This window comes from Dama dama, chromosome 8, assembly GCF_033118175.1.
Source record: "Dama dama isolate Ldn47 chromosome 8, ASM3311817v1, whole genome shotgun sequence".
NCBI classification, from domain to species: Eukaryota; Metazoa; Chordata; class Mammalia; order Artiodactyla; family Cervidae; genus Dama; species Dama dama.
The window spans coordinates 6,956,033-6,981,226 of NC_083688.1; the positions used below are offsets into that span (position 1 = coordinate 6,956,033).

Consider the following 25,194-nt stretch of genomic DNA (forward strand, 5'->3'; position numbering starts at 1 on the left):
CACCTGGTCAACTCAAAAGAATGGGACTAGAAGTGAGGAACAGAAGAACCAAAGGGATGACTTTCTTTGCTCTGCATTAAGGAGACTTGGCAGGTATCACCCCTTCTACTTTTTCCTTTTTAAACAGAAACATAAGGCTATAAGCAATCCATATAGAAACTGGAAGAAGAAAGCTACAACATGCTTTTTAGTAGAAAATGATTTGACATACAAATTTATTTATTTGACAGTATTAATCAAGGCAGAATCACATTCATTTTCTTCATAGAATCCCTGTAAACAGACTGAATGTCAGAGCTCTTAGTTTGCTTTGGAAACTTCTAAAAAAGCTGACTATTAGCAGCCTTGGAAGCATTTTCCTTCCCCTCGAGGCTCTCCTGCTCTTGGGGGCAGATGGGAGTAGCTGGTGACAGCTGATGCTAAATAAATAGCATATAGTGGAGTCTGCCAAATCCTTTTCAGCACCTCCCATAGGCAATGGGATGACTTGGCTTATTCTTGAAGTCATTTGAATAAGCAATCTGTTTATGAAACACAGGATGGAGGGAAGTTTCCATTGCAGATAATTCCCAGTGTTAGGAATGGATGAGCTTAACTGTTCAGTCTCTTCTATTGATCAGAGAGAGAGATGCTGGCACTGGATCTCAGATCTTTGATCCTGTGAGACATCAGTGTAACGTAATCCATTCCATTTATTAAAATGTGTTGGAAAAGAGATGTCTGAGTAGAGAAGAGTCATTTATTATAATGATGGCAATATAAGAGGAAAATCAAAGTGCAGGCGGTGTCCCTTTCTTCTTGAACTCCAATGATCATTTCACTCCTGTCAGCTTTATGGTCCAAGCAAACTCAGTTGGAAGAGCAGAGGGTGGTAACTGGGGCAGGAACACGAGGAGACCTTTACCTGGATTTGGGGACCACTTCAGATCATTTTGGATTCCCAGCATCGTTACCTGCAGAAAGCAAAAGGGAATGGGAAAAACACGAATGCATTGATGAGCACAGAATATGGCCTGAATATGGTGGCAAACAACTAGCCTGGGCCAGGGTGGGGAAGACAGCCCAGAAGGGAAATGAAAACAGGAGAAACCTGTTTTCTGAAGGTTTTCTGAAACCTGAAGGAAGGTTTAGAGAAGGCCCGCCAATTCCTTTACAAAGAGTTACATCTCCAACAGGACTGATGGAGGCTCTTTACCTCTGTGGTTGAAGTAGTTATGGGGGATATAAGGCTTAAGATTCCATCTTCTGGCCAGTGCAGTAAAATGGCATAAACAGCTAATCCTTTAGAGGTATACCTGGAAAAAAGAAACATCATTGTCAAAGATACCTGGCTTATTATCCTGCCACATGACCTTATATATTCCCCTTGCAATTATCTGCCAATTTCAAGTCCTTCAGTCTGTCATTGCTGCTAGCAGGCAAATAACTCGAAACCAGTTAGGGTTTGGGCTTCCCTGTCGCTGAGACAGTAAAGAATCTGCCTGCAATGCAGGAGACCTGGGTTCGATCCCTAGGTTGGGAAGATCCCTTGCAGGAGAGCATGGCAACCCACTATAATATTCTTGTCTGGAGAATCCCATGGACAGAGGAGCCTGGTGGGCTACAGTCCATGGGGTCGCAAAGAGCTGGACACGATGAGTGACTAACACTTTCACCCCCCCCCCCCACTTTCACTTTCTTTAAGCATGGTGAAATCTCAGCACAACAGATTTGTCTTGGGAATTTCCCTGGTGGCCCAGTGGATAGAACTAGACGCTTTCACCATCAGCCTTGGTTTGATCCCTGATCGGGGAACTAAAGATCCCCAAAACCATGTGGGATGACCAAAAATTTTAAATTTTAGAAAGGAATTCAAATTTGTCTTCATTGCACATCTTGCCCTTGTTATACCCTCAGATGTTTTCATATGGATTTAAAATTGAAGAAAGATGAATAATGAGGAAGATGGCTTCAGTATGGGTCACTAGTATGAGTTAAAAAAATGTTCTAATAAAACTTAGAACCCCATACAGAGAGGAAAGGGAAGATACCGCCCAGAAAGAGTCTTCTAGGGCTGCATTATTCCAACAGAGCTTAACTGTGCATGCTGTGTTTAGTCGCTCAGTCATGTCCGACTCTGCGACCCCATGGACTGTAGCCCGCCAGGCTTCTCTGTCTATAGAATTCTTCAGGCAAGAATACTTGAGTGGGTAGCCATTCTCTTCTCCTGGGGATTTTCCCAACCCAGGGACTGAACCTGGGTCTCCCTCAACGTGGGCAGATTCTTCACCATCTGAGCCACCACGGAAGCCCATGCTTATAGAAGAGGGTAAAAAAAAAATCACTAAATAGAAACTCATCCAAAACAGAACCATGAACATGTTTCTCCTGATGCAAAGCCCCCAGCTCTGTGTTATAACATTTGCAGACGTCTCTCATTGCGCAGTTAGTATGTACCTGGCACTCTGCTGGGTACTTTATATACGTTAGCTTATTTAATCCTAACACTCTAGAAGTTAGGTATCATCACCCCATTTTTCAGTCGGAAAAAAAAAAACAAAAAACCTGAAGCCTGAGATCAAATAACTAGATCCACAATACCAAATATGAATCATTCCTTCTTCGCTTAGTAGCTTCGTAATTCTGGGCCAATGATTACTGCCCTGAACCTGCTTTCTGCTTGTAACCTGGGGATAGTGACATTATCCACTCAGTGAGATTGTTGAGGGAACTAAATGAGGGGAAAGAATTTAGGATGGAGTCCAGCACATGTCGGTGCTGTTCAAATATTAGCTATGACTGTTTTTAGGGGTTGAGCAAACTGACTGATACTTTGTAGCTCTTTCTTTCTTCACCAAACCTACCACCTCCCTCACTAGTCAAAGATAGCCTGCCTGGGGCCTAAAACATAAACCTGGGCACACATGTAACATTACAGAACAGCTTTCGTGTTTCCTCCAGATGAGTCCCAAGCCTGGCTTGTACCACTGTGGACCCAAGGGGTTGCCAGCTCAGGATGGGCCACCCCCGTTCCTACCTGTAACAGACTAGACTCACCACACAGAGTTCTTCTCAGATTGTACTCTCCATGGTTTGGAGGCATAGATAGCCTCTCCATTGATGCTCAGCCACTTCCCAACAGCAAGTAGCCTTTCTTGGAAGATGGGAACAATCAGTCCATCTTTGGTTGGTCCGACGTTGAGAAGATAGTTGCCTCCCAAACTTACTGTCTGAACTAGTTCCTGGTGGGAGCAGAAAAAAAGGAAATCCCAGCTCTGAATGCCAAGCCTGGCTGAATGCTTAAAACACACAGATGAAGGGAAGAAGAAGAATCTAGGCTGGTTTCCCTGTGTTTTGTGAATATCCTCTATCTTTTGGAAAAGACAGTATATTTTTGTCATTTTCATAGCAGGATAGGCTTACATGAGAAAATTGAAAAATTCTGCTACAAGGTTGAGAGATATATTAACTCGAATTCCAGGGAGTGATCATGGGCTCTTACCCGTGAGCTGGCACCTGCCATAGTGCCATATGCAGAGGGAAGTGTATCAGATATCAGAAGCCCAGAGTGTCAGCCAGGGAGCTGAAAACAAAGCACTTGGCCTTGAAAGGATTCTGTGGAGCCAGCCAGAGAGAATACAGAGATTAGAGATGAGAGGTTTAGAGCAGGTGCTATGGAAACTTAGGGTGGGGAGGTGGGCGGGCGGGGAGGTGTGGAAGAGATCTGATGAATTTCAGGATACCCTGGGCTATATAAATGTGTATGTTGCCCCTTCAGGAAAACACACTGTAAAGAGATATAGTCTTTAAGATTTCTGGGGTGGGATGCATGTGTGTGTGTGTGTGTGTGTGTGTGTGTTTACTGTGACCCCATGCAGTAGCACTTCAAGGAAGTCCAGAAAAATTAAGGCTACATACAGAAAATTTTAAAAAAGGTTTTTTTAGAGTACCCCAAAGACACCACACCATTAACTTTTGATGTTTCCTTCTGGTCTTTTTCTTGTGCAGTTAATTCTATATTGTTGTGATACTATATAACTTGTCTTTTCATCAACCCTGTAAGCATTAATCCATATTATGTCCCAAATCTACTGAATTATTCCTTTATGGTTGCCAGGAATTGAAACAGCCCAACGTCAATCTGACGGAGAAGGCAATGGCACCCCACTCCAGTACTCTTGCCTGGAAAATTCCATGGACGGAGGAGCATGGTGGCTTGCAGTCCATGGGGTCGCTAAGAGTCAGACACAACTGAGCGACTTCACTTTCATGCACTGGAGAAGGAAATGGCAGCCCGCTCCAGTGTTCTTGCCTGGAGAATCCCAGGGATGGGGGAGCCTGGTGGGCTGCTGTCTATGGGGTCGCACAGAGTCGGACACGACTGAAGTGATTTAGCAGCAGCAGCAGCAACATCAATCTGAAAATAATCCTGGGGAGAACACCTCTGTACAGAACTCTTCTGTAATTAGACCTGTCTCCTTAGGACAAGTGTTATGAGTATGTTCAATAACCCGAACGGGTTCCCACGGCCCACATGTCTATCCGGAGTGCTTCCACCACTCTTAGTCAGAAGGCAGACTAGGACTGCAGTTAACAAATAACCACCTCTTACCGAAATGATTGTGGATTCGCTTGCAATGTCAGCCATCTCCATGTCACGACGGTAGCCCCAGGACCGCTGGTCTATGGAGGTGCACATCTCCCACTTGTGATCTGGCAAGGTCTCTGGCTGGAATTTATCTTTACAGTTGTAGTATCCTCCATGGTGACAGGAACAGTTCTGACCCCATCGGTCATTTACTATGACCTCGTCCTAAAGGAGGAAGGAGTACTGAGGTCATCGGGGGTAAAACTATCTAACTCAGTTTGATAAATTAGGTACCTGTTTGGAAGCAAGGAGCAGACTCAGTTGAACATAGTGGTTCTCAACTGGGGGAGACTTAAAGGGCGAAATCTATAGACTTTTTTTGGTGGTCACAACTCGGGGTGGGGCTATTGCTTTCTAGTGGGCGGAGACCAAGGATTCTTCTAAACACGTTACAAGGGAATCCCCTGGCCGTCTGGTGGTTAAGAATCCCTACTTCCACTGCCAGGGGGTAGGGGCTTGATCCCTGGTCTGGGAATTAAGATCCCGCATGGTCGCATGGTGTGGGCAAAAAAAAAAAAAAAAATTGTAAACATCTTACAACACAGAAAACTGTCCCTTCACAACAAAGAAATATCCAACTCCAAATGTTATTTGCAGTTAACCCCGGTCTAGCAATATGTAATGTCAGAACTGGAAGGGCCTGTTTAGATTATCTAGTAAACCACTGATTCTAACAGAAGAGAAATGCAGAGGAGATCTGCCCGAGATCACATTCCCAGGCAGAGTTTCTGAAAGCTGAGACTATGAATCTGGTTTTTGAACCCAGCCCAGGATGCTTTTCACTCTATAACCCTGACTTTCTTTACCTAAGTAAGGTGAAGTCAGTAATCAAACATTCTTTTCCTTCCCTCAAGGTTTTGCTGAACTTCGAGAAATCTTTACATGAAATCACTTAATGTCAACATTTAATACTACTATGAGGCTCATACTGGGGTATCCAGAGTAAATAAGTCACAGCTCTTGTCGGGGTCCAGCCCCAGCAGGATCCAGGGGAACCCTCAGGATGAACGGCGTCGGCGAATGAGAGAGAGTGAGACAAAGCTCGGGGCTGAGTCTGGAGTTTATTTTTGCACGGCCCCTTTATACCCTTAACAACATCTTTTTGGGGGAAGTGCATGTTGCTTACACACAGGTCATCTCAAAACATTACAGCAACTTGACCTTCAACAGAAACAGGATGTCACCCACATACTTTCGTTCACAAGAGTCTTTCTTATCATTTGGCCTTCAGGCCTGCTAACATTTTATGGCTTGCACCTGGTGTGACTTAAGCAACTTCAGTAGCCGATTCTGTTTTTCTTATAATTAATCTATTTTCTTTCTAATAAGTGTCATCTCTATGGGAACTAGATAGGATTACCTTTTTATAGAACAGAAATGCGAAGGACTGCAGAAACAGCAGATATGGCACAAAACAGGCTCTTAGTCTAAAAGTTAACTACCTGCAAGAAGTCGCCAGCTAATCTCTATCGAAACTATTTTCTATTAGGCACATTTGTGGCTATAATATTCGTGGAGCTTTTCTCACCCCATGAAGGGGCCTATGCTTAATAGTTTCTTTTGTTAGCATACTGTGCTTAGGATGTTTAGAACAATCAAGAGCATTTTTTGCAATGAGAGCACACATTCATCAAACAAGCCAGAATGCCAGCAAAAGGGCTTGAATTGAAGCATTTCCTTCATCTCTGGCCCCTTCATAGGGTACCAGTGTCCAGGACATTTATTAATTAGGGTTTTAAGTTGGTCTTTATTCAGTGAAAGAGGAGCAGGAGAGCTCTCGGCAGGCAACACAAGAATCTGCAGCAGGGTAAACAAGAACAGCAGCAGAAAAAGGGGGGAGGATCCAGGGTGGGGTAGAGGCCGAGGCCAACCTGGAGGGTCCCTTGTCCTAGACGGCCTTGCCTGTCAGGTTTTTTCCTCGTGACCGCGTCATGGATGGGGTCCCGGACGGCCTTGCCTGCCCGGTATTTTCTTCATGACCTCGTCACGGGCGGGACCCCCCATAACGGCTCCCGGCAAGTTCTTGCCCTCAGAGATCCAGCAGCGACTGGCTGAGACATATACATGGACAGTTACGATGTGACATCACATCAGCATCAGGGAATTCACCTAAACACCAGTTCAGGAGTGTTTCTTGCTTCTTCCAGGGAAGAATATAAATTGCCGAGAGCCAGATTTAGTTTACATTCCACCAGTACTCACTCTGTGTCTAACTGGGCCAAGGACTGTTCCTGGAGTTGGGGACGTAGGCGTGAACAGACCCAAATTCTTGCCCTCACAAAGGTGTGCTTCAGTGAGGGAGACATAGTAACGAGGTAAATGGTATCTGAAATATGTTGGGCCAGGTAAGTGGTTAAGAGAAAGACAAGGCAAGGAAAGACACATAGCGCGGTGGGGGCATGCTACAATTTTAGATAGGGTGGTGGGGAACGTGTGACCTCCCAAGAAAACCTGCAGAGAGGTCAGGAGTGGGAATTACAGACAGCAGAGGGGTAAGGAGCAGGGTCTACTTCTCCTAAAAGTCATTTCCTAACATGAGTATATGACAACCCTCTTTCCTAACGCGTGAGAAAGCACTCAGAACAAGAGTGGGCAGAACAGGGTCTGCGGTGTCCCACCCGAGGAGCCACATCTAAGCCACCCCAACCCAGGGACCACTGGGGAAGAACCACCAGATCTCACCACTAGAGGTCCCCACGCGGCCTGAAAGTTCCAAAAAAGCAATCTGAATTTGCTTCCATTTGTCGCATAGGATCTTTCTTCCCCTTTTCTGAATTTAATAATATTTAGCCAGTGACATCCTAACAGGTTTATGAACCTACCCAGATAGCTCAGTTCAAACTGGTCTTAGGTTTTTCTTTAAAATTCACAACAAAGCTAGAATCTGTAAAATTTTTCAAATTTTCTATAGTGAAGATTAAGACTTCTGCTACTTTATGTCTTGAAATGTGAACTTTTTAAACGGGCAGCTATTGTGCAGTGCAATAGGTTGGTTATGACAGAGAGGACAAGGTAGGTGAAGTTTCCTTCCAAATTCCTTAGAATTTGGATCTCAGGGAAAAGAAATTTCCCTATATGAGTTAAACTACACAATCAACATAGAGTAGCTGAGGTCATAGATATTCACATTTTATTCCTATCATTTAACAAGTTTTGTATATTAATTTTTTGGGTGGTTTTCTTATTTACAATGTCTGTTTGCTTAATAGTTTATTTTCTCTATGGTGGTCTGGGGCTTCTTTATACTATTTCTATCCTACTACTTAAATTTGAGAAGCTTGAAAACTATCTTGTAAAAATCAAGAATTAAAGGAGAAAAAGAAAGCTTAAAGGAAAACAGCTTAAAGAAAGAAAAAGGAAGGGGCAAAGAAAAGAATTAAAGGAGAAACCTTTAACATCCATTAAGATCCCTTGTCCCTACCACACCCATATCAATATTGCTATTTATTTATTTACTTACACTTAAAGTCTTTATTGAATTTGTTACAATATTGTTTCTGGTTTTATGTTTTGGCTTTTTAGCCTCAAGACACGCGGGATCTTAGCTCTCCAACCAGGGATCAAACCTGGACCCCTTGCATTGGAAGGTGAAGGCAGTCTTAATCACTGGATCCCCAGGGAAGTCCTGAGATTAGTATTTATCATTGTCACTGTTGTCATTATGGTTACTACGCCAGATCTTGGCTCCTCACATTGTGTTTTATCATAACAGATAAATAAGAGAGGTCTTTTAATCACATACCTTAACTGGACTATCATTGTAGAGCCAAGCAAGAAAATCTGTAGAGTTCCAGTAAGTATCAGGACATTCCCACTCTCCATCAGACCAAATCAAGTCAGGTTTATACCTGAGAGACACACAATTACAACAAAGTTTATCAGCTGAATCCAGTCACAGTCAAGTCTGACAGATCTATCTTTGCCACACATATTTAAAAATTAATTTCCTCCTATTTTCAAAGTACCACGGTGCAAAGAAAATGGAAAACTAAAGAGATGAAAATGACCACACACACACACCCCCTGAGCTAACACAACCACAGTTTAATACACAGCATTTTGGTATATTTTTTCCCAATCTTTTTTTTCAAAGTCTTAAATTAAAAAGTAGAGCGGTAATCAGAGGGTATACAATTTGATTTCCTTCCAGAAACTAATTCCAATGAAAAGGGTAGTGCTCCAGAACTATAGGATTACCGTTTCTGCTTTTAAGATGTGTTAAGATCTTGAACTGTTCTGTCAAATGCATTTTTGGGCACAACTACCCAGAACTTTGATCTTAAAAATCTATTGAGATCACTTAAGCCACAGTCGCATCTTTCACATATTACTACTCTGAGCCCTATGAGTGTGTGTATTTATACCTCTAAGGTAAGCAGTATTAGTCCCACTTAAGAAAGCAAGAATGTAATGCTCAGTAACTTTGTTTTAGGTGCAAAGCTGGTAAGTAATAGGAGCTGGAACCCATATGTAAATCTGCCTGTTAGCTAATCCTGCCCTGTACTCTGTAAATGATTAGGTCAGCAGGTTGAGTCCAGGAAAAAGGCTGCCTAAGAGGAGAGAGAAACACAGATGGTGTGTGTTTTACTGTGTATGAAAGATTGTACTAGGCACTTTTAACTCATTAACCTCATTCATTCTCACAACACCCTGTGATGTATAAACAGGTAAAGAAACTGAGCCATAGAAAGATTAAATAGTTTGTCTGAGGTTATACAGTCAGTGAGAAAAAAAGAACTGGATTTCTGACTTGAAGCTTGTGTTGGTTGGTTTCTTACAACTGTACTGTTTCCTTACAGCAGTCATCTGGATGCAAGGAGTTTTGTCCTCTTTTGGTCTGCAGTGAGCGTCCAAGCACAGACAGCTGCCTCTTTATCTTTAAAGTCCACCATCCTCCTAAGGGTTCCCAGGAGCAAGAATGGCAAATGCAGAACAAAACGTGATGAAGACTAGTGACAAACCCCAAAGTGAAAGTCATCATTTTAAGGATAATTAATGATAATAAAGCCACTATTATTCTGTACCAGGCATAGTGATAGAAACTTTTCATATATTATGCTGAGCCCTACATAGAAGGCATTATTATCACTTTACCGACTGAGACTCTGAGGCTCAGACGAGTAACCTGTTTAAGGCTTGTAAAGGAATTCCTTGGAGGCCCAGTGGTTAGGACTCTGCGCTCTCACTCCTGAAGGCCTGGGTTTGATCCCTCGATCCCTGGTCAGGGAACTAAGATCCCACAAGCCACACTGCTCTTGTGGTCACTGTTGTTGTTCAGTGGCAAAGTCATGTCTGACTCTTTACGACTCCATGGACTGCAGTATGCCAGGCTTCCCTGTCCTTCTCTGTCTCCTGGAATTTGCTCAAACTTATGTCTATTGAGCTGGTGATGCCATCCAACCATCTCATCCTCTGTTGTCCCCTTCTCCTCTTGCCCTCAATCTTTCCCAGCATCAGGGTCTTCCAATGAGTCCAATCTTTGCAGCAGGTGGCCAAAGTATTGGAGCTTCAGCATCAGTCCTTCCAATGAATATTCAGGACTGATTTCCTTTAGGATGAACTGGTTGGATCTCCCTGCTGTCCAAAGGACTCTCAAGAGTCTTCTCTAGCACCACAATTCGAAGGCATCAATTCTTCGCCGCTCAGTCTTTTTTATGGTCCAACTCACATCTCTATGTGACCACTAGAAAAACCATAGCTTTGACTAGATGGACTTTTGTTGGCAAAGTAATATCTCGGCTTTTTAATATGCTGTCTAAGTGTCATAATTTTTCTTCCAAGGAGCAAATGTCTTTTAATTCCATGGCTGCAGTCACCACCCGCAGTGATTTTGGAGCCCCAAGAAAATAAAGTCTGTCACTGTTTCCCTTTATTTCCCCATCTACATGCCATGAAGTGACGGGACCATTACCTTAGTTTTGTGAATGTTGAGTTTTAAGCCAGCTTTTTCACAAGCTGCATCAGTTCAGTTCAGTTCAGTTCAGTTGCTCAGTCATGTCCGACTCTTTGTGACCCCATGAATCGCAGCACACCAGGCCTCCCTGTCCATCACCAACTCCCGGAGTTTACTCAAACTCACGTCCATCGAGTCAGTGATGCCATCCAGCCATCTCATCCTCTGTTGTCCCCTTCTCCTCCTGCCCCCAATCCCTCCTAGCATCAGGGTCTTTTCCAGTGAGTCAACTCTTCGCATGAGGTGGCCAAAGTATTGAAGTTTCAGCTTCAGCATCAGTCCTTCCAACGAACACCCAGGACTGATCTCCTTTAGGATAACTGGTTGGATTTCCTTGCAGTCCAAGGGACTCTCAAGAGTCTTCTCCAACACCACAGTTCAAAAGTATCAATTCTTTGGCGCTCAGCTTTCTTCATAGTTCAACTCTCACATCCATACATGACCACTGGAAAAACCACAGCCTTGACTAGATGGACTTTTGTTGGCAAAGTAATGTCTCTGCTTTTTTAGATACTATCTAGGTTGGTCATAACTTTCCTTCCAAGGAGTAAACATCTTTTAATTTCATGGCTGCAATCACCATCTGCAGTGATTCTGGAGCCCCCAAAAATAAAGTCTGACACTGTTTCCACTGTTTCCCCATCTATTTCCCATGAAGTGATGGGACCAGATGCCATGATCTTAGTTTTCTGAATGTTAAGCTTTAAGCCAACTTTTTCCACTCTCCTCTTTCACTTTCATCAACAGGCTCTGTAGTTCTTCTTCACTTTCTGCCATAAGGGTGGTGTCATCTGCCTATCTGAGATTATTGATATTTCTCCCGGCAATCTTGATTCCAGCTTGTGCTTCTTCCAGCCCAGCGTTTCTCATGATGTACTCTGCATATGGATCATCGAAAAAGCAAGAGAGTTCCAGAAAAACATCTATTTCTGCTTTATTGACTATGCCAAAGCCTTTGACTGTATGGATCACCACAAACTGTGGAAAATTCTGAAAGAGAGGGGCATACCAGACCACCTGACCTGCCTCTTGAGAAGCCTGTATGCAGGTCAGGAAGCGACAGTTAGAACTGGACATGGGACAATGGACTGGCTCCAAGTGGGGAAAGGAGCAGTCAGGGCTGTGTGCTGTCTGTCGCCCTGCTTGTGTAACTCCTATGCAGAGCACAAGCCGCGCGGCACCGCCCAGAAGATGCCTGAGGGTAACAGGAGCCAGGATTCAAACACAAACCTGCCAGACGCCAAACCCTCTGTGGGGCCCATTAGCCCATGCTGCCCTTCTCCAAGCTCCTTACAAAGGAGGTAACTGAGGCTCTGACTCACTACCATCCTCAGTTTTGTTTCAGTTTGGAAAGGCAGCATGACCAAACTACAGACGTTTCGAAAAGCAAAAAAAGGAAAAACATACTTTGTCTTAACACAATGATTACTCATTATTACTTTGATGTCTTCTAGAGTTTTTTTCACATCCCACCCTACCCCCTTCCTCTCAACAGTATAAGCAGCTCAGATGCCACTGATGAAAGTCATAAGGCTTAAACAATTTCGGTTTTGTACCTGTTAACAAGGTCATAGAGCTCCGGCATTGTTTTTGCATGGACGAAATACTGTGTTTTGAAGCCATTTTTCTTATCACGTAGGTAGAGAGGATGGAACCATTCTAAAAGTGAGTGATACAGTCCATAGCGTATGTTCCTTAAACAGAAAAACAGGACAGCAACTGTCATTAAGCAAAGAAAAGATACTTTAAGAAAAATCAGTTGCCAGCATTTTTACATCTCAGTGAAATTTACCCATAGGGCATACATGGGTCAGGACCTACAGCCAGTTTCTTAAATTATCTCATCATTCACTTAAGCAAAATGATTGGCTTACTTTGTTTTTGATGATACAAATAACAAATTAGGCTTCCCAGGTGGTGCTGGTGGTAAAGAACCCATCTACCAATGCAGGAGATACAAGAGAGACAGGTTCTATCCCTGGGTCAGAAGATCCCCTGGAGGAGGGCATGGCAACCCACTCTAGTATTCTTGCCTGGAGAATTCCATGGACAGAGTAACCCGGCAGGCTACAGTCCATGGGGTCACAAAGAGTTGGATACAACTGAAGCGACTTAGCAGATAACAAATTATTTTTATACATAAATTATCTTAACACCAAAATGCTATTTAAACCATTTTCTGTCTTTTAAGTCAATTATCTCACTCACATATAGTCCTATTAAAAATTTTTTTCTGTTACTCATAATACATATTGACGAGATATTGGAAAAGAGAGACAAATATCAAGAATATCCAAAATCAAATCTCATCACTCAGGAAAAAAACATTAGTATCATTTTCTGTGCAGTTGAAATTAATGAATATAGGTTTATTGTTTCATATAAGATTTACTAATAGTCTTTAATATACCTCAAACAAAATATGGTTAAATTTACCTATTTTCATGCATAATAAAACTTGTTGTGAATTAAGAAGAGTGAGTGTTTTGGAAATGCTATAATACAAGAAGTAAAGATAACATTTGCAATGGCATAGATGAAGCAGAAAGAATTGAAGTTAAGAATTTCATCATGTGATTCAGGGACTACCTAGATACAGAGAAGCTGAAAGTCAAGGCTCTTAGGGTCCAAATCTAATCAATGTCTCATACTTTTAGAGCAGGACTATTAGCAGAGCACAATATTGGGAAACGGAATGTTTCACAGGTGACATAAGTCAGCAAATGCTTTCTTAAATGACCAGATAATATTTGAGGCTTTGTAGGCCTTGCTATCTCTACCCCAACTCCGTAATTAGAGCTTGAAAGTAGCCAGAGACAATACATAAGTGAATGAACACAACTGTATTCTAATCAAACTTTATCTATTCAAATAGTCAGCTGGTCTACCCCTTAAATAGGACATCAAGTTTGCCAAATCACAACAGAGCTGAGTGGGCATGGCACAAATACCACTTTTCCTCCTTACAGACAAATATACTCAGAACAATAGGGTCCAAAATCAGAATACCTGGGTTCAAATCCCACTTCTGCCCCTTCCCAGCTCTTTGACCTTGGGAAGTTACATCTTAAGTGGCAGATATTAGAAAATATTACCTAGAATCCGAGTGGTGCCTTACCTCCCTTTTTGTTGCTTTAACTGCCGTCTTCAGCTCTCTCCTGATCTACCACTCATCTAAACCTTCCATGAAAGCCTACAAAGCTCTGGGTTGACAGCTAAGGAGGACACAGAGATGAACAGAACCCTGGCCTCTACCACATACTGGAAAAGGCCCTAGGCTAGAAGGCTTCCCAGAAAGAATCCTGTAAAGAGCATAAGTGCAGCGTTGTGGTCTATGCTGGGCATCCTTCACCTAACCAGAGAGGGCCATGAACTTCCCTGATGCTGTCACTTTTGGTCACGTGAAAACTGCCAAGGTTCAAACACTGCCAATGCAGGGCCAGAAGCCCTCCCATGTACTGGTTAAATGCAAACTTAGAAAACATAGAAGAGCAGAGAAGGCACAGGATACTGGATGGTCAGATCAAAAGTGATGATGGAGTGACTGTCTGTGGACACGCACCTCTTCCGGATGGCTGTTCCCAACTCACCAACCAAATCACGATGGGGCCCCACATCCTTAGAGTTCCAGTTCCAAGACACAGGACTTGGCCAGTTTGTGTAGCCTTCATGATGCTTTGTCGTCAGGACTACATACCTGTGGACAGTGAAACCGTATGAACAAAGGAAGTGGTCAGTGGGCCACCAGCACCAACTTACCTGGCACGCCTGAGGCTTTTTAAAATGGTTGAGGGAACTTAGCTACAGGAAATGTACAGTTGACCCTTGAGCAACATGGTGTTTAGGGGTGTGCTGACCCCTGTGCAGAAGAAAATCCATGTGTAACTCTTGACTTCGCCCTAAACTACTAATAGCCAATAATATAAATGGTCGGTTAACACCCATTTTGTATTTTATATGTATAATGTGCTGTATTTGTACAATGATGTAAGCTAGAGAAAAGAAAATGTTTTTAAGAAAATCATAAGGAAGAGAAAATACATTATAGTACTGCACTGCATTTATTTTTTTATTTTATTGGAGTACAGTTGCTTTACAATGCTGTGTTAGTTGGAGATAGGGCATATGTACTGTATTACCATAAGTTTACACTGTCTGTTTACAAGATGAACCACCTGTCAGTACCTACAGCAATACTGTCTTACATGATACAAAACACTGTAGACGTTACAGTTATTACTGACACTAAATATCGAAGCTGGAAAGCTAATGTGAAAAAGCCATTCATATTTATTTGTAGTTACAATGATTCATCCATTGATAATGAAGCAACAGCAACACGATTGCTTTATGGTAGCCTAGTGCAATCAATATGATTGCTTCATGACCGCCTAGCTTATACACTGATGAATGAATCATTATAAAATTTTTATGGCATATGGTATTATACTCATTCAAAATATGGGATGGGAAACATTGTTACATTTTTTAAAAAGTCACTTGAATGTGATGATAGGTTGAGGTTTTTTTTTAATTTATTTAATTGGAGGCTCATTACTTTACAATATTGTGGTGGTTTTTGCCGTACATTGACATGAATCAGCCACGGGTGTACATGTGTCCCCATCCTGAACCCCCTCCCACCTCCCTCCCCATCCCATCCCTCAGGGTCATCCCAGTGCACCAGCCCTGAGCACTTGTCTCATGCATCGGTTGAGTTTTGCTGAAAGTTTTAATTTTCTTTTAGGTTTGAAAGATTTGTTAACAAAAGAAACTGCTGGTTACATACACAATAAACAATTTCAATATTTAATAGATAATTTAACTTAATTACAACATACAGTCATTAAGAGAAAAGAAACAGAAATTACAGAAGTAACAGTGTGCATATCACCAAAATGGGCCACCAACCTATATCCAGACTTGAACAGAGCTGGAAAGTCCTGAGTAACAGCAATCTGGAGTCCCAGTCGGGAAAAGGGTCCCAGGCAGTAAGTAAGACCACCCCACTGTGAGACTTCAAACTGCAGATTTGGGGGCTCCTGTTTATAATCTCAGGACACAACTGATATCATCATCAGTTTGCACGCAGCTCTGGTTTTCCTTTAACTTTTACAATGCTGTTTGTTTCATCTTGTGAGTCACAAGATTTTCCAGACCTCCAGGGGCTCAGGAAATTCCAAGACCTGCTCACTCTCTTATCCAAGGTGCTGCCTGACTTCCTGGTAACAACTGGTGTGCTTACAGGCAGGCATGTACATAGTCCAGGTAGGGTCCAGGGAAGGTTAGCAGTCGGTCAGAGCCTGGTGTCTTGCTTCTGAAGGCTGAACAAGACTACCTCCATTTTAATTTCCTTAACAGTCTGATACACAGTTATTTAATTATGAGAGGGGACTGGAAGGGGGTACATACCGAATGGTAATATAACTCTTTGAAAGCAAAGTTTTAAAAAAGTAAGGGAAAAAAAAAAAAAAGGAAAGATATTATTAATTTTTATATTAAGTATCGCTTACTTTCTGCTTATGTAAGGATTGGCTACTTACTTCCATGCCAATCTTGCATGTGACAATCTACAGATGAACACTTAGGCGGTGACAGCAATGATGATGACATAAAATGTTTCATACAGTTCTTGCCATTGAGTTCTCAGATCTCATGAAGACACTTATATACATACACAACAGATAGGTTTATTAACTACATGGCATAAGGATTATTTACTGTTCATTAGGTGGAAGTGGATCATCATAAAGGTGTTCACGATGAGTACCCTGAGTAGGAAGTAGAGGGGTTGGTCTTGCCATCTCAGGGGTGGAAGAGGTAGAAAAGGAGGAGGAGGTGGCCAGGGAGGCAGGAGAGGTAGGCATTCAGGGTAACGTTATGGAAACATCCCATATATTTCTGACTGTTAGATCTCACTTGCCAGTGCAGGAGACCCAAGTTCAATCACTGGGTCGGGAAGATCCCCCGGAGAAGGAAATGGCAACCCACTCCAGTATTCTTGCCTGGAGAATTCCATCAACAGAGAAGCCTGGGCTACAGTCCATGGTGTTGCAAAGAGTTGGACACGACATAACGACAAACCAATGACAAATATGATACCAATCCTCCTTCCACGGTTTGCTTCAGCTTCATATCATATCATAGAAGGGTCAGTGTGGTAAAAGAAGTCAAAAGCTGTCTTGAATAATCAGCATCCTTCTGCCAGACTGTCCAACGTCAATCTGTTTTCTGGCACTGCTTCTTCTCTGTCTTCTTCCTCATTGTCTGGCACTTGTTTAGAAGCACTCACCTCCATCAAACTGTCTTATGTTATTTCAAGTATGAGGTCTACCAGCTCCTGAATGTTTCCAAGACCCATATCTTGAAACCCTGCACCTCCCCCCTCCTTTCCCCCCGCCCCCATATCCACATCTCTTTCATGATGTCCTAATTGGCTCTGTTGTAAATCCTGTGAAGTCATGCACAACATCTGGACACAGTTTTCTCCGGCAGGAATTTTATTGTTTTGGGCTTGATAGCTTTTTCCATAACAACAATGGCATCTTCAATGGTGTAATCCTTCCAGACTTTCATGATATATTGGGGTTCTCTTCCATTGTGTTGACAATCCTTCTCATCGAGTACCATGTGTAATGAGCCTTAAAGATCCTTAAGGTCCACCATGGGGATTTCCCTCGTGGTCCAGTGGTTAAGAATTTGCTGTGTAATGGGGGACGCAGGTTCGATCCCTGGTCAGGGAACTAAGATCCCACATGCCCCGGAGCAACAAAGCCCGCATGCCACAGCTGGAGAGTCCATCTGCTACAACTAAGACCCAATGCAACCAAATAAATCAATCAATTAATAAAAAAAGAAAAGATCCTTATGACCCCTAGATCTGCAGGTTGAATTAGAGATGTTGTGCTTGGGGTAGACTACTTCAATGTCTTTGCTGTTGAACTCTTGGGGTTCTGGGTGGCCAGGGCATTGCCCAATATTAAAAGAACTTTAAAAGGCAGTTTCTTACTGGCAAGGTACTTCCTGACTTCAGGGACAAAGCACTGATGGAAGCAATCCAGAAAAAGGGTTTTCGTTGTCCAGGCCTACTTGCTTTACAACCAAAAGACTGGCAGTTTGTGTCATCTTTTCCCTTCAGGGCTCATTGATTAGTAGGTTTATAGAAAAGGACAGTCCTAATCATAAACCTGATTGCATCTGCATCAAACAGTAGTTAGCCAGTCCCTTCCTCCCTTAAATTCTGGTGCTTACTTCTCTTCCTTACTAATAAATGTTCTTGGAGGCATTTCTCCCCCATTGGAAGGTCCACTTTAATCTGTATTAAAAACCTGTTCAGGGGTTTTCCTGGTGGTAAAGTGGTTAAGACTCTGCACTTCTAATGCAGGGGGCACACACTGCCCCCTGGTCGGCCAACTAAGATCTCGCATGCCATCTGGGGCCACCAAAAAACAAAAGGGGGAAAAAAAAAACCTGCATAGGCAGAAATCCTTTCTCCTCAATGATTTTCTCAGTGGCCTCTGGGAACTCATGTCCTGGTTGGTAGTAACTACTTCTCCTGTTATCTTGACATTTAAAAAGCCAAACCTCTTTAGAAAATTATCAAACTATCCTTTGTTGGCGTTAAATTCTCCAGCTTTAGATCCTTCACCTTCCTTTTGCTTTAAGTTGTCATGAAACGACTTTACTTTTTTCCGAATCATTTTAGTGTCTTTATGTATGCCTTTCTTACAGCAATCCTGCACCCACATCAAAGCTGCATTTTCAATGAGATAAAAAGATATTTTGCAAGAAGTGGAAGGTTTTTCACACCTTATGGCATAGTTGCAATGACAGCTTCATTATTATTATTTTTTTTAACGCTGGATTCATTTATATTGCAAGGGCAGTGGGCAACCGCAGCTGCAGACCTCAATCTACAATACATATCAAGCAATTCAACTTTTTCTTGTAATGTTAATTTTCTCCGCTTCTTGGGAGCACTTCTGGCATCACTGGGGGAGCTTTGTATGGGTGTCAAGGTGTTATTCAAGGTTTATGATATTGCACTAAATAAGATGAAAAATACTCGAGAACATGAGAGATGACTTTTTACTGCAATAGGCAATTTACCAGAGGGATAAGTGCTCATGCGAAAATGATTAGCATCACTTGGCATCTTAAGTGGACACAACAGTTGAGTTCAGCAACAGGACACCAATAGGAGGTGGGTACAAAATTATGACAGTATGTACTGCGATTAATTTTATGCATTTATGATTTAATATGGGTTTCCCAGGTGGCGCTAGTGGTAAAGAACCCACCTGCCAATGCAGGAGACCTAAGAGCCAGAAGAGCCTGGTGGTCTACAGTCCATGGGGTCACAAAGAGTCAGACACGACTGAGTGGCTGAGCAGACACATACAAATGGTAAAATAAACTAGTATCTATATATTTTACGCAGTTGTAACATACTCTTTTCTTAATTTTTGATATTTCTGAGTTTTTTCAAATTATAACAAATCTCCAAAAATTTTTCCAATGAAAACCCTTTTTCTGGATTGATTCCATCAGTGCTATGTCCCTTAAGTCAGAAAGTACCTTGCCAGTAAGAAACTGCGTTTTAAAGTTCTTTTAATATTGGACAATGCCCTGGCCACCTAGAATCCCAAGAGTTCAACAACAAAGACACTGAAGTGGTCTAGCCCAAACACAAAGAAAAAAATTTGAGGAAAAAATTTGCATATAAGTGGACCCAAGAAGTTCAAACCTGTGTTGTTCAAAGGTCAACTGAACTTGTATGAGTGATACCCAAGGAGTTGCATCAGTCACAACACCCCTTGGGTATTGTTCCAGGAATGAAAGCAAATTTGAGGAAGCCACAGTCCTTAGTTCCCAGACAAGAAGGAGACTAGGAAGGAAAGAAGAAAGGAATAGGTAAGGGAAAATATGTATACACTGGCTCTCCAGTTCTGGAGCTCTTCTGTGTATTAATGTTAAGCATTAAAAAAAACAAAAACCAACCCTTTGCCCTAAAGGAGAAAGAAACCTCTACTGAAAGAGCAGATGATAGAAAAGTAAGGTGTTTATCAAGCCCATATCAGCTGCCTCTCATTTACAGAGGTGACAAAAGGCCAAAAGAAAAAGGGGAGAAAAGGCAAGTGTTGAAATTACAATCAAATCACTCAACATTTCATTTACTTTTATCGCAGAAAAACAGTTGGTGCCCAAAAGGATGATTTAATTCCCAGCTGATGTGGGAACCTCAGGATTTTAAGGGCTAGACAGTATTTCAGGCTCTGGGGACCACAGTCCTCTCTGTGGCATATTCTTCTTCTTTTTAAAAACAGGTTTTTGAAAATGTAAAAATCTTTCTCAAGAAACTTACAAAAAACCAGGCAGAGGACCAATCCCTCTAGTCATGGTTACAGACCCCTGGTGTGGTGGAAAGAACCTTCATCTTAGGGTCATGGGATTTGGAGTCCAGGACATTAGTTCCCTTCCTCTATCTGGGCCGGTCATCTTGTCCGACTCGGACACGATTGACGTGACTTAGCAGCAGCAGCATCTTGTCCATAGTAGGGGCATTTGACCTGGACAAAGGATATCTCCCAGATTTTAACTTCTTCATTTGAAAATTATGGATTTCTAAGGCTTCTGGAAGACAGTGAACTCGTCCTCGGTTTAGTCAAGCCTTATATTCCCATGCATTTAATTGCAAACACTAAATATCAGTTGTAATTTCTCTTTAGTATATGAGGACTTAAAGTCCAAGAGAAACTAAAACCTGGGTCGTCTGAGACGAGATAATGGTGGAAGACTGCCCTAAGCCAGAGGCTGGGAAACCTACTTGTCTTCATTCAAAATCTCCTCCAAAGCACTGCTCTCTCAGCCGCCAAGCTCATCCTTGAAGCTGAGGGTCACCATTCCTTGACTTAATACCGGCAACATCCTGCCTTCAAGGATGACTCCTTCAGGACCGGCCCCAGCCTTCAACAGCCTTGGGAGTCCTAGCCTCCCCCCATCAAAGCTCTACACTTTCAGTTCTCTGAACCATTCACATGCAAGCTGCAACGGTTCTCAAAACAATTTCATGAGCACTCTCTATGTGCAAGGCATTGAGAAGAGCAGATGGCACAGAGTCTGTATTGTTGCCCAAATACACTGGGCACCAGAACTTCCTTCCCTCTGGGACATATTAAAGCTGAAAGGAAGAACACAATTCCTGGGTACAGCCAGGGAAGGAGGCCGTAGGGAGGTAAAAGGCCTTATTCAAGTTCACAGTTGAACTAGGATCAGACTCCCGATGTCTGGCTGAAAATCCTGGAACCTTGACTGTCTTGCTGACCCGCAGGGGACTGACTTTAGGTATCACCTAGCTCAATCCTGCCCCATATTCAGGTCTTCCCAAGTCCACCACCAACCTGAAACCTTTATTTCCTTCTAATCCTCAACCTTAAGTAAGATCTGGCGTGCCACATACAATTCTGCATCCTTCGGGAGGCAAAACAAAGTACCCGCAACATCTGCGGTCACAGGGACACCAGTGTGATCCGGCAAGTCTCCTCGCCTCCTCCCCGCCCCCACCCCGCTCGATTCCCACCAGCCTAAGGCACTCCCGGCGCTCGAGAGTCAGCCCTCGCCCGGGTAGGGGCTTCCCGCCCGCTCCCGCGGCGGCGTCACTCACTTGGCCCCGGCAGCCTCGAAGAGGTCAGCCCAGCTGTCGGGGTGGAAGAAGCGCGCCGTGAACCTTGGCCCGAAGTCGGCGTAGCTGAAATCCGGCGGGTAGTTCTCTTTCATGAAGCTCTCGTACTGCGGCAGCTTCTCGCCCTGCCAGTGCCACCAGAACCACTCGCTGCCCCAGGCGGGCACCGAGAACACGCCCCAGTGCACGAACACCCCGAATTTGGCTTCATCGAACCAGGCCGGCAGCGGCCGGGAGTCCAGACTCGGCCAGTCCGGGGTGTAGCGGCGCGGAGGATCGGTGCAGCGCCTAGGGTCGGTGCAGCGCGGGAGCCGCACCGCTCCGAGCACCAGTACCAGCTTCAGCAGAAGCAACAGCCCGGCGACCACCACCCGCGACCTCATCACGGGATGCCGCACGGCTGACTCGGTGCCTCGTCGCCCGCCTCTTAACGCGCAGGTGCGGGGCAAGCGGTCCCGCCCACCCTAGTTCCTGATTGGCTCGGAAGGGAAAAGGGGGTGGGGCAACCCGGGCTGCTTGGCTACTGGGGGTCTTTCCTCCGGGTGGGCGGGTGGTCCCTGCCACCCTCCGGCGCTCAAAGGGAGAAAGAGGCAGGGAGGCGTTGATGGCGCTCAGATAACCACTGATTGAACACTTCAGAAGAGAATTCACTGCCGGGTGAAATTGTGGGCGGGGTGTGTGTGTTAAATGTACGGTGTGTGCAGAGAACAGAGTGGTCCACGTTGACGTTAGTGTTGGGAGCTGTTTGTTGTTGCCCTTTAGTCACTTAGTCGTGTCCGACTCTTTGCGACCCCATGGACCGCAGCATGCCAGGCCTCCCTGTCCATCACCAACTCCCGGAGTTTACTCAAACTCATGTCCAGTGAGTCGGTGATGCCATCCAGCCATCTCCGCTGTCGTCCCCTTCTCCTCCTGCCTTCAATCTTTTCCAGCATCAAGGTCTTTTCAAATGAGTCAGCTCTTCGCATCAGGTGGCCAAAGTATTGGAGTTTCGGCTTCAGCATCAGTCCTTCCAATGAACACCCAGGACTGATCTCCTTTAGGATGGACTGGTTGGATCTCCTTGCAGTCCAAAGGACTCTCAAGAGTCTTTTCCAACACCACAGTTGGAAAGCATCAATTGTTTGGCGCTCAGCCTTCTTTATGGCTCAACTCTCACATCCATACATGACTACTGGAAAAGTAATGTCTCGGCTTTTTAATATGCTGTCTAGGTTTCTCATAGCTTTTCTTCCAAGGAGCAAGTGTCTTAATTTCATGGCTGCAGTCACCGTCTGCAGTGATTTTGGAGCCCAAGAAAATAATCTATCGCTGTTTCTATTGTTTCCCCATCTATTTGCCGTGAAGTGATGGGACTGAATGCCATGATCTTAGTTTTTTGAATGTTGAGTTTTAAGCCGGTTTTTTCACTCTCTTCTTTCACCTTCATCAAGAGGCTTTTTAGTTCCTCTTTGCTTTCTGCCGTAAAGGTGGTGTCATCTGGATATCTGAGGTTATTGATATTTCTCCTGGCAATCTTGATTCTAGCTTGTGCTTCATCTGGCCTGGCATTTTGCATGATGTACTCTGCATATAGGTTAGATAAACAGGGATAAGGAATTCTTTGAGTTGTACTATAGAAGAGAAAGGGCTTTCCAGGTGGTGCAGTTGTATAAAAAGAATTCGCAGGCCAATGCAGGAGATGCAAGAGATGCGGGTTTGATCCCTGGGTGGGGAAGATCCCCTGAAGGAGGAAATGGCCGCAGTCCATGGGATGATAAAGAGTCAGACATGACTGAGTGACTGAACACACACATAGAAGAGAAAGTCAGGAGGAAGGAATACCAGATGGAAGAGCATTGTCACAACCCTGGCAGAAATGGGGGCAGAAGGACGATGGGAGAAAGCATTATCAAGGGAGAGGTGGGAGCAAAGTGGGTGCTGAAAGAACAGGTCCTCCCATCTCTGCCCTTATAATGCTTCCTCCCATCATCCTTCTGCCCCTCATTTCTGCCAGGCTGTGACAATGTTCTTCCATCTGGTATTCCTGCCTCCTGACTTTCTCTTCTATGTGTGTGTTCAGTCACTCAGTTGTGTCTGACTCTGCAATCCCACAGGTGTAACTATTTTGCCAAAATTTGTCTAGTATGTATTGAAGGGCCTTCCCTGGTGGCTCAGATGGTAAAGAATCTGCCTGCAATGCAGGAGACTGGGGTTTGATTCTAGGGTGGGGGAGATCTCCTTGAACACAAAATGGCAACCCACTCTAGTATTCTTGCCTGGAAAATCGCATGTATGGAGGAGCCTGGTGGGCTACAGTCCATGGGGTCGCAAAGAGCCGAACACGACTGAGTGACTAACACACACGTACATGTCTTGAACTTGCTTTGGGCCTTTTGAGGCAATTCAAAGAGCTTGACATCTACTTAGAAAATCAAGATCTACGCACAGGTGGACTCAAAGGAATATTTTTAGAGAAACAGAGTGAGAAAATTGAGAGCCTCAGGCCTAAGCAGTGTCTCTGGGAACCTTGTCTGGCCGGAAGGTCAGTAGATTCTACAGCTGGTAGATGCTGTGCATGTTCAGGTAGGCGGTGAGGTCATCAGGTGTGGGAAATCTAATGACCATCCCGACTGCACACTTGGTACCTCCGTTATCAGTGAGAGAACTGCTGCAGGTTGGAGCTGGAAGGAACTCTGGAGATCTTTGACACCATCCTGTTCTTTACTCTTCTTCCCATTTTAAGAAAGAGGAAACTGAGACCCAGAGAGGGGATTGGAGTTGTCCAAGATCATGTAACTAGTTTGGATCAGCGGTGGGACCAGAACCCAGGTCTGCAGATGCAGAACCTGTGTCTCTCAAATGCTACTTCTCTCTTGTACCCCAGGAGGTGCAAAAGAGCCTGTTAAAGCCTGTGTTGACAGAAGCCAGCACTTCCTCATTCTAGGAGTGATAAACAGAATGGCTGTTGCTCAGTGAACAACCATTTTATCTTGTTACTTCCTTTGCAAGGTTATGTTGTAATATTGTCCACAGCAGCAAGCCCAGACACTTAAAACAACAACAAAACATTCGTACATGACTTCTAGTGATCAGGGTGAGTAATGGTCTTTGATGCTACAGAGCTCATCTTGGGGGATATAAAATAGGACACCATGACCTTTATTCCTCCTTAGCCTTGTAGCCAAAACGTAAATCTGCAGGCACAGGTGAGAGGCATTGTAACAGCCTGGAAAACCTGGAAGCTGGGAAACCTAGGTTTCTTGCATTAGACACCACCTTGTTGGGTCCCCTTGGGCAGGTCTTGTCCACTGCCTGGGCCCATTTCCTCATCTAAACAATGAGTTCTCAGTGATATCTGGGGTCCCCTTTCTCCCTTGCTCTCCCCCTCCATAAACTCTGCTTCTTTACTTAAAGCAGAAATAGGGTGTGATTGTGAAAGGAGAGAGGAAGAAAATGTGGAAGTGCATTTAATTCAATGATTTTTAAACTCTAGTTTTATTCATTAAACAAATATTTACTGAGTATCAACTTATGCCAGGCACTTGGGCATTTTCTTGGCTGAAATGAGATAAGACCCCATCAATGAATAAAGAATGGCGTGTCCCAAGTTTGCTGCTGCTGCTGCTAAGTCACTTCAGTCCCAAGTTTAAGGAGTCACATATTCACCTTAAAAAAACCATCCCATTTCTTTACATTACAAAAGGATAGGTATTTGAGTTAAAATAAAATCCTATTTTCCTAAGTGCAATTAAAGCTTTTCAGAAGCAGTTCAGTGCCACAGATATTGACCAGCTCCCTTAAGACTCTATAATGGTTCTTCAAGGAACCCTGGAAACCAAGAGGTGAACAAGGAGCTCATCTTGTGGGGGAAGACAAGCCCATGACCCCTGGGGTGTATTAGGAGGTTGGGTTTTGTCCTTGGGGGCTGTACGGGGTGAAGAGTGTCCCCCA

At 43.8% G+C, this 25,194-nt stretch overlaps 1 protein-coding gene across 1 annotated transcript; it reads right to left on the reverse strand.

The window, feature by feature from the left end:
* Positions 1-184: 184 nt before the first annotated feature.
* On the reverse strand, positions 185-21,698 carry FUCA1 (alpha-L-fucosidase 1). The gene is made up of 8 exons (XM_061148184.1): positions 21,244-21,698; positions 14,143-14,277; positions 12,137-12,274; positions 8,370-8,475; positions 4,592-4,792; positions 3,037-3,221; positions 1,196-1,295; positions 185-953 (listed from the first exon to the last, which is right to left on the reverse strand). The coding sequence occupies exons 1-8, from the start codon at positions 21,642-21,644 to the stop codon at positions 813-815; spliced, it is 1,407 nt and encodes a 468-aa protein (XP_061004167.1). The 5' UTR covers positions 21,645-21,698; the 3' UTR covers positions 185-812.
* Between the last annotated feature and the right edge of the window lie 3,496 nt (positions 21,699-25,194).

Bases quoted from the DNA above. Each gene is read 5' to 3' on its own strand.
- FUCA1 (XM_061148184.1), bottom strand. From the start codon at position 21,644: ATGAGGTCGCGGGTGGTGGTCGCCGGGCTGTTGCTTCTGCTGAAGCTG. The intron at 12,275-14,142 runs GTGCGTGTCCAC...TTTCTGTTTAAG, and splicing joins GGAACAGCCATCCGGAAGAG to GAACATACGCTATGGACTGT. The intron at 3,222-4,591 runs GTAAGAGGTGGT...TGCTCCCACCAG, and splicing joins GCGAATCCACAATCATTTCG to GAACTAGTTCAGACAGTAAG.